This window comes from Neolamprologus multifasciatus, chromosome 12 (assembly GCF_963576455.1).
Source record: "Neolamprologus multifasciatus chromosome 12, fNeoMul1.2, whole genome shotgun sequence".
Taxonomy (NCBI): Eukaryota; Metazoa; Chordata; class Actinopteri; order Cichliformes; family Cichlidae; genus Neolamprologus; species Neolamprologus multifasciatus.
The window spans coordinates 20,182,097-20,197,534 of record NC_140450.1 but is presented as its reverse complement, the minus strand read 5'-3'; the positions used below and the strand labels follow the sequence as shown (position 1 = coordinate 20,197,534).

General features: G+C 37.6%; 1 protein-coding gene across 4 annotated transcripts; it reads left to right on the top strand.

The window, feature by feature from the left end:
* Nucleotides 1–1,414: 1,414 nt before the first annotated feature.
* On the top strand, nt 1,415–13,535 carry LOC146506897 (transcobalamin-1-like). Of its 4 annotated transcripts, none has more exons than XM_085181421.1 (5): nt 1,415–1,717; nt 12,139–12,233; nt 12,352–12,487; nt 12,925–13,040; nt 13,146–13,535. In XM_085181421.1, exons 2-5 carry the CDS (start codon nt 12,167–12,169, stop codon nt 13,238–13,240), a joined length of 414 nt encoding a protein of 137 aa, XP_085037547.1. In that variant the 5' UTR covers nt 1,415–1,717; nt 12,139–12,166; the 3' UTR covers nt 13,241–13,535. The 4 variants fall into 4 exon arrangements, 3 of the variants coding, with proteins under 3 accessions (XP_085037547.1, XP_085037544.1, XP_085037545.1); XM_085181418.1 differs by lacking the exon at nt 1,415–1,717 and adding an exon at nt 9,601–9,803; XM_085181419.1 differs by lacking the exon at nt 1,415–1,717 and adding an exon at nt 10,998–11,761.
* The last annotated feature ends 1,903 nt before the right edge of the window (nt 13,536–15,438 follow it).

The window sequence follows — 15,438 nt, the reverse complement described above, 5'->3', positions numbered from 1 at the left end:
TGTCAGAAAGAATGAAGTAGTGCTGGCGCAGCCTTCCAACATCTTGCTAGCTCTCACTTATATGTTAAAGCTAGTTACCAGCTGCGAGCAAAACTTGGAACCCAAAGCATTAGCAATAGGTCTCCTTACTGTCACAGGGCTGGGTCTCTGACCCAATGTTTTCTGTATCTTTTTTCCTCTTTTGTCATTTTTAGGAGATAATGTTGATGTAGGATTATTGATTTGTTTACCTTGGGTTTATACAGTTCTCACGGCATCGTTGGTAGCACCTGTGTCCAATAAATGCCAGTAAAAATCCAAAACACATTGTGTCTGTTTTTCAACTTGGAGGGAGTTACAATACCTATTTTAATTAACAACACATTTAATTCATTATTTAAATTATGTATTTATTTAAGTCATTTTGGCACTTTGTGCATTCAATATGTCATGGCAGCAGTGGCAAGACGGAGCAAGAGGTACAAGCAAGACTGTAGACTGACAGAACAGGTAGTGAGAGACTATCTGATGGCCCTGATGAGGGCTTAAAAAGCAGAGGCAAAGGGAACTAGCTAAGGAGGAAGAACTGAGACTAAAAGATCAGACTAAAGGCATGCCAGTTATCCGGCACAACTGGGTGGGAAAGAAAAAGGAAAGAAGAATACACTGAAAACAAACTCAGGGCGGGCCAGTTATCTGCCACAACTGGTTCGGGTAGAACAAGGAAATAGAAGAGTCTTCTAAGAAGTTTGAGCACCAAACCAGAAAAAGGATCAAACCCACACAATGTACTTTCTGTCAGCAGCACACCTTACTCTTTGAAGTATTCATGAAGTATTCATGTTCCAAATGATACAGCTTAACCTCAAATTATTACCATTTCTCAACCTAACTTACACATGCATTTGAGATGACTGTTTGATTGTTTCATTACAGTCTTCTAACTGTCAAGGAATAAAAGTGCTCAATTATGTAAAGAAAAAAAAAGACCGAAGTCTGACAAATAAGTTACGTGTAAATTCAAACAGAGATTCTGGAAACACAATTAACTTTCTCGGTCACCCTCCTGGCCTACTTGCATGGCTATTCAGCAAGAAGGCAAAAGTGAAAAATTCTCTGTGCTCCTATTAAACAATGTAAAACAATTTCCACATTTTTTACACAGGACCAAGATAAAGGCAAGCAATACACAAGATACACAATTCATTAAATTACAATTTAATATAGGGTTATACTTTCTAAAGGATCTGTGGACACAAGCACGCAGGATTTTCTCACCCTGAAAATCCTTAATAAATTGCACATTGAATTTTTAAATTAGCATTATTTTTTGTCCTTTTATAGTGACAGGAAAGCAGCAAGAGAGAGAGGGGGGAACACATACGGCAAATTCAAACCTGCAATTAAACAATTAATTGCAGAAAAAAATGCCAGATGTAGCAAATGTTATATAAATTAAAACTCCTCCTATGCAATTTAATATACATGGTCACCTTTTGTCATTCGATAACATCCATAGTTAGTCAACACAGATTTAAGCTTCTCTTTTTTTGATTGCACAAGTAAAGGGCTTGGTTATTTTTCTGTATCATCATTGGTTGTTTCTGTATAATGCTATGTGTGGCGCAGAGGTATAAAAGTTCAGCTTCAACTTGAGGAGGAGGAACTGTTCAACTGAAAAGTTACAACCTCCACGGCTGCATTCTTACACATTATTGAAAAACAGAACTTGAAAAAGGTAAGAATATCTTTAAATATCATTGATATTAAATAAAAGCAGTTTACCTTTGATCTACTAACATACTAAAGCAATTTCCATGTCTCCTTTTTTTTCAAAGGCACAGTAACCTTTAATATTTAAATGTATCCAGTCTAAGGTTTCAGATTTCTAACATGCAGTCTTTATATTAGAAATAAAAGGCAGCACCCAAAGCGGTCAACATTAAAATAGTTTACTTGAATTAAAATGTTTATTTTACTGCTCTGTGCGGTTCTGTTACATTTTTCATGTGTTTTTTACAGATTTTTGTCACCATTTTATCATCTGCTAATGTCTCTGATTAGAGTAGGCTACACTCACAGGGATAATATGACACATGAAATCCTGGGCATTCACAGAGTCTGAAGCAGAAAGCCCGACTTAACAGGGAAAGTTGATGACCACTAATGAGATACTCTTTATCTCCAACTTAGACTTTAGGGTTTATCAATCAAGAAAAGCTTAACTTTGTTGAACTTTCTTAATATTGCACACCTCACTTTTAGGGCCTATAGGGGAGATGCTGACAATGGGAGCAATGCCAACATCCCAAACACTGGTTGTGAGAACAAATACCCTACCAGTACTACAATCAAGTGAACCTTTAGTTGACTTGACAAACTCCGTACCAAATAAAATAATAATAAAACATTAAGAGGTTTTATTCCGATATAAATGCTGTATTTGGGGATGGTGTTCAGGAACCGCTTTCCACAACGTATGTTTGTGTTCATGTTTGCATATCAAAATTTTATGTTTGCCCTGCAGTCAAAATGAAGAAGCCTGCTCTCCTCTCTGCCTCCCTGCTGCTGCTGTTTTTTGTTGGGACATCAGCTCAGGGTAACCTTTAGTGTTTTTTTTTTCCTGTGTTGCTAAATTTAAAAAAAAAATGAAATGCCAAAAAATCCTTGAATAGTCACATAGATTAATCGCCTTTATTGTTTTTCTGCTCATCTTCTGTAAACTAACTTCACCCTCCTTTGTTGTTTAACAACTCAAGGTAACACTAACTTCAGAGTGCAGGTGAATGTGTCACCCACTAACTGTAGGACCTACAGCACTTTTACTGCTTATAGAGGAAGCCTCTTCGGTGGACTGACGAGACTGAGATACTCAAACCAAGGCTTCAAGTAAGACCATGAAATCAACTATTTCCTTACTAGAAGAAGCCATACATTTACTTTTGTTCTCTTAATGTTTAATTAAAATTGAGACCCTGTATATCTGGGTGTGAATTTTTAATTTCAGATGACTAATTGTGCCCTGTAATCTTAAAAAAAAAACAAATCTTCATACTTTTTTCTTACAGTAGACCACAGAAACCTGTATATGTACAGCACAGTCAAAAACCACATAACATCTTTAGATTTAAGAAATGCCTTCCTTTCATTAATGTTTCACATGGCCCCATATGAGCAAGCACTTGGCGACAGTAGAAAGATAAACTCCCTTTTAACAGAGAAGAACTTCGCACTGAACCAGGCTCAGGGTGACCCATCTGCTGTGACCTGCTGGGTGTGAGGGGAGGGAGACAGGACAAAAGACGCACCGTGGAAAAGAGCCAGAGATTAATAATAACAATAAGGATTTCATAGTTATAGTAAAAACTGTCCACTTCACTCTTTAAAAAGTCATTCCCTATGTTTCCAGCTTTCAGTACATACCACATGATGACTATGGACCATTCCTTCACAGTGTAAATGGTTTGGCAGGAAATTCATCACACTACTGGCAACTGCTGAGTGGTACAACCCCACTCAATGTTGGTGAGTGAAACATACTCACGATGTGTTAGATAAGCTGAGGTCAGACATTTGATGCACACAGTCCAACTTGTCGTATTATATAATATTCTCTGAACTTTTAATTTTTTTTTACAGGTATGGGATGTTACCTTCCAACAGCAAATGAAGTCGTCACCCTGAAATACACGAAAATTTAAGACCATCTAAAATCTTATTGTGACTTACGGTCAACCAATACGCTTTGATCTTTGGCACGTTGAGGTTAATAATTGACTTGTTGTGTCATTTTTTTGCTTGGGAGTCTTCTAATCATAAATCAGTAGCCTATCACTAGCTTAGATTCTTTTACTGGGTTTCTGTCAGACTTTATGAATTAATTACAGCGTTAATCTACAATTCTGCCACAGTGTAGTAATCTGGAGTAATAGAAAACCCCATTAGTCACAAGAGCAGTCAGTAAAACATATACAACACAACAACTTGAACTGTTTTTTAATTTACTGCCTTTATGGCAACTTTTATTGTGTTTGAGAGCAATTAGTAGTTTCTCAACTTGCCCCAGTGTACCATAATTTTACATTCAAATTCCATTATTTGATGCTTACAAGTGGTCTCAGTTTTACTGTAAAAGGATGGTGTGGTTATACAGTAGACTGCCCAGAGACTGCTGGCCAGCAAAAACAGCAAGGGGGGTCAGCTGCTGACTCCATGTCAAAATAGCTTCTTTATCCTGCAAATCAAGTTATCAACAGCTTGCGAGTCAAAAGGCTTCGGAGATTGACTGGGCTGCTGACCTCCCCTATTTTTGAGCTTTTTGGGGCTCCTAGAGGGGTGTGAGAGTGGCAAAATAAGATCAAATTCATTGCTAAATAATATTTGTATTAGTGCATTTTTATTGTTGAATAAAATGTTACTGATTATTAGTGTTATCTTCCTCAGGCATTAAATAAAGCATAGGCTTATTTAAAGTGTTGTTAGCATGTCCACCATTATGTATCCTAAGACAATGACAGCTCTAGACCAAGGGTGTCAAAAATAAGGCCAGAGGCCAGAAACGGCTGTGAGATTATCATACTATCTTATGCCACCTTATCCTTCTAATCAAATAATTGTTGAATCATTATACGGCTATAGGCCACATTATGCCTTGGATTAAAAATTATGAAATCATTACATTGTTTTATAAGAAATGCTGCTTATATAGAATCATGGCCTTCCTTTTCTGATTACAAAGAGAACAGAACATACTGTAGAGGTTTTCTGCCCCATCTCATCAGGCAGCGATAAAACAGTAAGCCAAAGCCATCACTTGGGCACTGTAAGAGATAAAGAATGTGGATGTTTAGGTTTTATGACTTTGGAGGGGGGCTGAAGCTATAAGAATGTGAGAAACAGTCAGACACTTCCAGATCTGGCGGACACCCTCCTGTCCACATCTCCCCTCTGGATGTTTATGCTCAAAGTGTTGTATGGAATAATGAGAATTGTATGGAATAAAGAGATTGTTGATTGAGCATTCATACACCGAGTGTTGTTCTTCCCACAGCCCAAAGATAAAAGAATTGGGAGATTTAACACAATCCGTCAAAGACTCCATTCCGACCCTCTGGATGGCTCTGGAAAATGTGAAGGAGTGCATAGATTTTGAACTTCTAACTGTATTTTCATAAGTTTAAAGCTTTTCCTATCAATAAAGAGCCCACCTCATTTATACTACAGCAAAGTAATTAATAGATAAACAATTAAAAGACAGAAATTTCTCTACTATATAAATTCACAGGAGAAAGTATCTTTAGATCTTTAGAAATATGGGATAGTCTGGATAATGAATTACTTTTTGTGTAATTTTACACATTTATCATGTAAATTCACTGGTCTGGCCCACTTAGGATCAAAGTAGCTTGTAAGTGGCCCACGATGTAAATTGAGTTTTACATCCCCGGGTCAAACTGCAAAACTAACATTTAGTTTACAGTAAAACTATTCTGACAACTAACAACAAAGCTAAGAAGCTACTAAAAACTGTTACATTTAGGAGAGAACTGTTATTAGCCAAAGTGTTTTATATATATTCTTGAGGCAGGTTAACAGTGTCCCTATGAAAAGGTAGCAGTGGTGTCTTTGGAAAGATCATTAGCAGCTGCACAAATGTCTTTGACCTCAGGTTAATTCATGGACTGCTCAGCATCTGAGAAATCACCCCCACAATCAAACAGACCCATATGAACAAGCACGTTGCTACAATGGGATGTAAAAAACTCTGACAGAACCGTGTTAAGGATGGGCCAGCCAACTCCCCTAACCACGAAGATCTTCTAGATGAGCGCAAATCCATTTCCTCTTCAGCTTACTCATTATTAGACCAAGTCCTTTTGCACTGCTTCCAAGCACTTTGCTCTCCATTGTGTGCCTTTCTCTTGTTTTTTACATGTTCCTCTAGTTTGTACATAATCCTCTATGTATGTATCTCTTCTGTTTGATATTTGTTTCTGATGTGTTTACTATTAACAAGATAATTGAAAAGTGAATAAGAATAGCATTTTTATTTTATGACTAAAAATTTCATGTATTCTACATGCTTTTGCATTATTGTGAAATATATTTAGATACCATTCAGAAACTGTCACTAGTTGTTTTTTACAATGTGAATTTTTGTATTAGTGTTCTCAAATATTGAACTTCTTTGGGTGGTGTGACGTTGGTGGGGTTTTGTTTGTTTTGTTTTGTTTTGTTACATACTAGTCAATACTCAGACATTGTTTATATATCAGATTACAGATCCTGATTTATTTCGATGGTCAGTGAAAAAACTGTGAGAACTTCAGGCTTTCATCTTCAAGTGGTTGAGATATCATGTTCAGCTATTAGCTTAGATTTCAGTATACACAAACAAAACAAGGGTGTGAAAGTAGGTTGGCTTTTTTTAAATCTAGAAAAGTAGTTTTACAGCACTTATCACAGATGTTCAACTTTGCTCCATAGAATTTGTATGCAAATGGTTGACCAGAAAACAGAGCACACGGCCAGCAGCTAAAAATGAACCTTGGTGAGGGCCAAGAAAGACTTGATACTGGCATGACATGTAGGGTGAGTGACTATCTAATGGCCCTGGTACTGGATTGAAAGGCAGAGACTGGGGGAAGTAGTTCAGGAGGAAAGCCCGAGAGTATGAAACAGACTCAGGCTCAAGGAGAGGCAGGCTTCTGCAGCAACTGGTTGGGGCAGAAAAACTGCCTGTCCCGTTTGGCTCTTTTGCCATCAGAATTATTGTCTAAAGGCAAAGAAAGATGCCCAACGGATTTACTTTACAAAATGGACCATCCCAGCCTTGCCCTATTGGTCTAGTTGATTCACCTTTTATTGTTTATTTTATTTTATTTTAACCTGCTAAATACGGGACAGACTTGACAGGGGAAAAGAAAGGGGAGAAAGAAAGAGGGAAAGAAAAACAGCGGGGAAGAGGAACGGTGATAAAGGGCAAAAAACAACAAAACAAACAGACATAAAAATACGTGATAGATATCAATCACCTGGATCACCTGTTGAGAAAAAAAAAAGAGAAAACAAGCAAAAAAAAAAGAGCGATATAATAAACAACATAATCGCAATGATCTATGTGAATATAATAGTAAATACTAAATATTAAATATTTAGTATTTCAGCACTTTTGCCACAGCCCCGTCCTCCAGGGCATGAAGCAGGTATGGAGGAGATCAAGACTCCAGACATCCAGAGGTCCTCAGAACACAAGAGACCAAGGAAGACCAACAGAGGGGCAGCCGCGCCACTACCCGGAAAGAGCTGAGGAGAGCCCCAGATGAGGGGTCACTCAGCAGCTGTGGAGCAGAAGCCAGGGGGCTTCCTGGCATTCCTTTTCACCTTAATATGAAACGCGTAATATTTTCTCTAAATGCGGGACGATTCCGTTTTTTAGGGGACGGTTGGCAACTAACTAACTAACTAACCTTATGAATAAAATAAAATTCAGCATCAGTAACATCATAGCATCCACCCAGCTGTATAGAAACTCCGTCATGCTAGCTAGTACCCAGTATGAAAAGGCCAGCATAACGAAAATAAACTACACCTAAACTTGGTTTATATCTGACCCAGATAGACTGCAGTTCATAACTTCTTACCTGAAGTTCAGTTCACCTGACACTCGGACCGGATGGGTGAGAGAAAAAGAAGTTAATTCGGCTTTGGTGCTGTGCGCATGCGCCGCGTGTGCGCAGAAACATTGGGTAGGATGTTTTATGAGGAAGGATGGATTCCCAGAACACCCGGCCCCGCCTCGGGTCTCTCGTCTTGCCTTTCTCTCATCCACCTGCTGGCCTCCCCAGTTGTTAATGTTACTGAATCTGTGGAAGCTCCGCGATAGCCACCGCAAGAAGTAACAAATAATGACCCTATCTAAATCCCAGTAACGATTAACGCGTTCCTGATTTTGGCATAATAACTAGTTACCGTGCTCGTTACCACAATAATAATGTAGTTACTGTAACGCGTTACTTAATAACGCATTATTCCCTACACTGGTCTCATAACATAGCAAAACAGAATGGCTTTGGAGATGCTATTGACAAAAAGAGGGGGAGTGTATTCAATTTTTGAGGGAACTTGTTGCACATTCATTCCAAATAACACTGCCCCTGTATGCCCCTTGTACAATCCCATGTCTGAGAACTTTAACAGGTAATAGCTCCCCAAAAATTAAGCCAAAATTTCTCTATCGCCCCCTGGTGTCTGGCTGCAGTACAGGTCACAAACCCCACCTCTTCCATTGTTAGTCGATGGGTCTGGGGTCACACTAAAATAACCAAACCTGAAAAACAACTGAACCCACACAATGTAGGTCAGGAGGAAATAATGAGGCCATTTCTCAAAGTTTAAAATTTTACTGTTTCTGTGACACAAAATAAACTTTTACAATATTTTCAGGCAAGAATGTCAATTTGTAAATTTCAAATATCTTCTCAAGTTATCAATATATTACTATTCGCTAAGATAATCTGATATTTTCGAGATGTCTGTTACCCCACGAGCATGATAGTTCAAGGCTCACTATAGCTGGTGAGAACGCCTGACTCCCTGCACACTGTTTTCAAACCCCCCGCGGGCGCGTCCTTATCGTCTGATGTAAAAATGTGTTGTTCTCATTTTAACAGCTTACTCTGAATTAAATCTAACATTAAAAACATTTTAATCCAGGAGGAAGTATTTCACTGGGAGCAGACCCATATGGAAAAGATATATATAAATCTTATAAAGTTTTTATCTGTCTTGTATGAAACTTGTATGAAAAGCATACAAGCGTGAAAACACATATAAGATCCCTTAAAAAATTATATAATGAAACTTGTATGTTTTGTATACTTACTAAAAAAAAATATATGAAAGTAATGAGAAAATGGACACTTTCATGAGTAAATCATGTAAGCCTTATATGATTTATATATGATTTACTCATGAAAGTGGCCACTTTCATGAGTAAATCATATATGTTTTTATTATTTATTTTCCATATGGGGAAACAGCATGTTGGTACATGGAGATACTGAAATGATCAAATTATGTTTTGAATATTTGTTCTCTTCCAAACACCAGCTGTCTTTTGTAACTTTTGAGTGTCTACTACTTTTTGACCAATCATGTTAACATTCTGTTTAACCACACGCGATAAAAGTGTTTACTGCTTGGGTGCGGCAGCCTTTATCTCTCGGAGCCATGTGGAGAGGCCGAGGTCCGTGGTGCAATGTAAAACTAATTTGAAATTCTAACTGTTTGATAATAAATTTTGAAAACGTATAACTTGAACATATTAATCTTCACTCTCAAAAACAGAACACAACAGCATACATCCATAATCTTTTAGGAGAGATAAAGTTTGTGTTTCAGTCATGTAGTGACTGCATTTAACTGGTGAAGCTTATTAGACACAATGAAACAGAACGTATGTAAAAGTGAATTTTGTCAAAGTGCTTAAAATACTTGTTTAAAAATGATCCTTTATCTTTAAAAAAAAAAATCAGCTTATTACATAACGTGTAATTTTAGATCATGTGTAATTTCCATTGCAAATATTAATCACAGTCAAATTAAAGAGGGGGTGGTAGTAAAAACGCTGGGGCTGACGTCGTCAAGTGCCATTTCAATTGTAAAATGATGGTGCTGTGATCTCCAGTTCTCCAGAAGTCCAGACTCCTGTGTGAACTTGCGAAAGCAAGGATCACCAAGTACTGAGAATGAAAAAAACAGAATAATTTATCTGCCACAACTGGTTGGGGAAGAAACCAAAAAAGGAGTTAAACCCACACAATGTAGGTAATGGGGAAAAATATGTTATGCAATGTTCCAACTAGTGTGATCTGTATGAGTCAAGTATACACTTTACAAACAATTATTTTGATAGTTTGACTAGTCACCGATTATTTTTTGCGATTTGTCGACTAATCAGATCATGCATCCATTGAATGTAAAAGTACAGCTTATTGCGCCAGCATGCATCTGCTCTTATATAACTATCATTAGCTTACAGCTTGAAGTGTTTAAGGTATGTGCTAACTAAAAATAAAGACAAGATGATAGTTTATTAAACTTTTAATTACATTTCTCGGTGGAGTTTAATAAACTCAGCCGTCTGCTCCTTGCTATCTAAAATATAACAGGAGTATATTCTCCAGCATCTCACACTTCTGATAATCAGTTCTGTTTGACGTTTATTCAGCTGTGTAAAAACTATAACTTTAATCTCAGCCAAACCGATTTACTCAGGAACAAATAAAACAATGAAAAAAGCCAAACAACATTTTTAAGTTATCTAAGTGACTTATACATCATTATATATATATATATATACATTAACCTGAGTAGCGAAAGACGGCGGTGGGTTTGAAAACGATTTGCTGGGTGTCCGGTGTTCTCACCAGCTCTAGTGAGCCTTGAACCCCGGCTACCTATCGAGCTGCTGGGTAACAGACGTCTCCGAAAACGTCGGAGCACTTTTGCAAATATGTGATGTCTTGATAAACTGAGCAGATATTTGAGGTTTACACAGCTACATTCGCCTGAAAATATGTTAAGTTCATTTTGTGAACCAGAAATAGTAATAAGAGCAATATTAAAACTAAGTAGCTGCCGCCATTGTTGGAGAACTAGAACTGGCTGGGCCGCGCTATGAATCCTGGGATAGTTTGGGCCACGAAGGATACACTCGACCCATCCTTCAAATCTGGGGAAATGCAGAATGCATTTTTTGGCCGCGTTTAGGAGTCTTCAAATTTGAACAGGCTTCACCATGTCGCTGTAATGTAATCAGCCTAAAAAATGCGGGCACAGCTTCTTCTTCTTCGGGGTTTAAAACGGCAGCTGGCAGCCTTGTACATGCGGTGCTGCCATCTTCTGTTTCAGTCTGTTATTACACTCTTAAATCCTACTACTTATTCCTGCATCTTTCTTACAGAGCTTCAAACGACGCGTCGACTATTAATTAGTCGTCACTGATTTGATAGTCGACGTAATCGTGACTAGTCGAGCTAATCGTGGCAGCCCTACTACACTTAGTACACTTAGTGCCTGGAAGTACTCCCAGGTTGCAAAAAAATGTTATCTTCTTATTACAGTACACACATTCATAATTGTTCTTCTGAGAAGCCTGTAGAAGAAAAAGTGTTTATGCGTGACAGTTTTAAGGCAAAGGAGGGTGGGATGGACAAAATGTAATAAACAGGTCACTGGGGACTTCCTCCTTCAAGCACTTGCATGAAACCTTGCATTTGATGGTTTTGCGCCCTTGGAAGAATAAATACTCCAGTTGTTGACTGTTGCTCGTTTTTTTTTTAATATTTATTCTGACAGTAGGTCCAGAGGGTAGACTGATAATGAAAAAACAGACTCAGGGAGGGCCAGTTATCTGCCACAACTTGTTGGGGAAGAAACCAAAAAAGCACTAAAACTAGTCAGGAAGAAAATACTATTGTACAAAAAGTCTTTTATTCAGTGCTTTAATGTAATGTTATAACTTCTAAAGGTTTAATGCAATCAGGTATGCAGATAGATTTACTGGTGGGTGTGGGGATCCAAAGGCAGTCTGTCAGGAAGTATTTTTCTGTATCATCATTGGTTGTTTCTGTGTAATGCTATGTGAGGCAATAGAGGTATAGAAAGTTCCTTATCTATAGTTGAGCTTCAACTTGAGGAGGAGGAACTGTTCAACTGAAAACTTACCAACCTCCACTGGTGCATTAGTTGTATTTGTTGGAAGGAGTAGGTGAAGAAGGTAAGAGTTTTCTAACTGTATATATATATATATATATATATATATATATATATATATATATATATATATGAATGAATAAATCATTGTTCATTTTAATGTAAAAATAATTTTTTTAAAAAAGCTAAATAACCAAGCTCTTTGTCATTGTTGACAAAAAACAGCCAACAGTGATTATTATACTTTTATTGTGTTGCACACTGACCACTTAGAAAATTTTTAGTGATTTACTGATGATCAACATTTAGTTAATCGTACTCTTACTCTCATGTACCTAAAGAAAAAAAAGACTAAGAGGTTTTTATTTGCTTTCCACAATGGTTAGATTTATGCATTCCTGATGTATATTTGTGTTCATGTTTGCATATCTAACTTTTTAGGTGTGAATTGTGTTACCCACCAGTCAGAATGAAGAAGCCTGTTCTCCTCTCTGCAGCCCTGCTGCTGCTGGTTTGTGTTTGGCAGTCAGCTCAAAGTAAGCTTCAGTGTAGCTAATTAAAAAAAGAAAAAGAAATGTAAAAATGTCCTTAAATAGTCACGTAGGCCTGACCGGTCGCCTTTATTGTTTTTCTGCTCTTCATCTTTGCATACAGGTAACGATAACACTTACTTCAAAGTGGTGGTTAATACGCCACCCTATAGCATTAAGAACTACAACACTTTTACTGCTCCTAATGGAAGCCTCTTCGGTGGACTGATAAGACTGAAAATGTCAGACCAAGGCTTTGAGTAAGACCATCTAATCAGCTATTTCTTTTCTAGAGGAAGCTATACAGTCTCTCTTGTTCCCTCAATGTGTAATTCTAATTGAGACCCTGTGTTTCTGGGTGTGAATTTTTGATTGTCAGATGACCAATTGTTTTCTCCTATTTGTTGACATTTAGTCAAGATGAAACAGCTTTGCTGACCTTTACAAACAATTCTTCACATTTTCATCTGATCATTGTAAACTACAGAAACCTGCATGTATTTAGAAAACCACATCACATCTTTAGCTTCAACAAAATGCCTTCCTTTCATTGATGTTTCATAAGTCTTTATGAGTTCTCAAGAGTGTCGGTGCTCTTGTACTTTTGCAATTACAATAACCTTCTTTTGAGCTTCACAGTTATTTCAAAAACTGTGCATAATTTTGTCCATGAAAAAGTTATACCCTGTGTTTACAGCTTTGAATACAAAGTAAATGATGACTATGGACCATTCCTCATCAGTGTGAATGGCTTGGCAGGAAATTCATCACACTACTGGCAACTGCTGAGTGGTATAACCTTACTTGATGTTGGTGAGTGAACCATACTTACGATGTGTTAGATAAGCTGAAGTTAGACATTTGATGCACGCAGTCTGGCTTGTCCCATTATAATATTCTCTGATTTTTTTTTAACAGGTATAGGATGTTACCTTCCAAAGGCAGATGAAGTCATCACCCTTAAATACACCTCAACACAACAGGATCATCTGAAATCTCATTCTGACTTATAGTCAACCAACATACTTTAGTTTTGGCAGGTTTAACTTAATACTTAGTTTTTGGGTAATTTTTCTGTTTGGAAGCTTTTCATGACAAAATGTGTCTAATCATAAGTTAGTAGCCTATCACTGTCTTAGTTTCTTTGACTGGGTTTGTGTTAGACTTAATCAATTAAGATTACAGCTTTTATCTACACGTCTGCCACAGTGTAGTAACCTGAAGTTAACAGAAAACTCCATTGGTTACAAGAGTAATCAGTAAAACATATTAAAGTTTAAAGACATGCAACATTTGCATATTAGTCAACTGAAGTTCTTGAACTGTTTTTTAATTTACTGCCTTTATGGCAACTTTTATTGTGTTTGAGAGTAATTAGTAGTTTCTCGACTTGCCCCTGTTTGCCATAATTTTACATTCAAATTCCATTGTTTGAGAGGTACTTATATACTGACAAGGGATATCAGTTTCAGTGTAAAAAGATTGTGTGGTCATACAGTAGACTCTCCAAAGGCTGCTGGCCAGGAAAAACAGCCAATAAGGGCAGCTTAGCTTTAAAATGGCTTCTGCATTCTATGAATCCAGTTATCAACAGCTTGGGAGCCAGGAGGCTTCTGAGATTGACTGGGAAGCTGACCTCCTCTTGGACACCAGCAAGTCTCTAAGATCAGCAGTGAAATTAAAACTATTTTTGAGCTTTTGGGGGCTCCTATGGGGTTGTGAGCAGAATAAGAACAAATTAATTGCTTAATAATTTTTGTATTAGTGCATTACTGTTGAATAACTGTTGAATAAAAGCCTCCACTAACCATTCTGGTTTGGTGAGGAAAGGAAAAAAAACAGTAAAATATGGTGCTAAAAGGGGAAAAAATAATTTAAAAAAAGCTCTGAGAATTTTTTTTTTTGTCAATCTACCCAGGTAGTGTGTGTATGTGTGTGGATAAGCCCAGTGCTTATCTGTAAAGTTTAGTAGAATCTTTGTTCGCCATCCTCCTGGGTGGAGCGATACGTCTCTGGAGAAGAACTGCACTGGATTCACATTCTAACTGTTTCTCACATTATGTCACAACAAAGTAAAAAAAAAAAAACAACAACTGGAGAATGGGATGTATGGTGAGCAAATCCCCATAAGTCTTTATCTGTCAAAACCTTAACACTTATTTTTTTAAAGTTCCTATTCACTCCGGTGAATACTTTATGCTCTGTTTTTTTTTTCCTGGCTTGCTGTCTATCTGCTTGCACTGCAATTATTCTTATTACCTCATAATGCTTTGCAGGACAACTATAGTGCCATCACTGCTGGATAAAATTGGTACTGCATATATTAAACATTAAAACTGGCTTGAATAGCAGTGGATAACTTTGAGAGGGTTACATTCTCTTCCTCTTAAGCCGCATGCATGTGGAACTTTACACTGTTTCAGTGTCCTGGGGATAAGTTGATCTACGCTACGTACACTGTCAAGGGTCAAGGCTCAGGTGAAAGCTTGGTCTAACCCAGACAGAATGGAGTGCATGACTCTCACTAAAGGATTTCATAACGTTGGATAAGTTAGCTTCTTTGGAGCTGTCCTCTCCCTTGATGACCTCCTTAGTCCCACATGCTCTTCGTGATTAGGGACATCTTTAGAGAGATTTGGTTCTCCTCTTCTTTCTTCCTCCATAACATTGATTTTTTTGTTGCTTACTGCTGTAATCAAAGTATGAGTATCACCCAACCTAGTTAAGCAATATTCAGATTGGTTGTCTTCAGCTGGACTGATCTCATGCAGGGGCGATCGCTGAACCTAGTCCTTCTCATTGTCTTCATTCTGGGCCATCATTGGTTGGAATTTGTGAAATTTAGAGTAGAGATTCAACAGGCTGAGGCTGATCAATTAGTCCCAAAATGTCTCCCGTAGATTACTTTTTGTGAACTTTTACTCCAGCCAGTCTTTCTGTGACTGCAATCTGGTCGGCTTCTTATGGTCCATCTTTTAAATGATGAACATAAAGGGCATGACATTATAAAACTGCAAAACAAAAGCCCACCAGGCAAGGTTGACTGTAGAGGCTCAACCATCAGGGTTGTATCAGATGTTGTTGTGATCTTCCTTGCATATCCAGTTAAGGACATTTTTTTCCTGCAGGAACAATGATGCACTTTTTGCTCTGCAGCTTCAATTTCCCTACTCTGCCATTGTCTTGATGGGTTTTGAACCTGTGCTAGAGA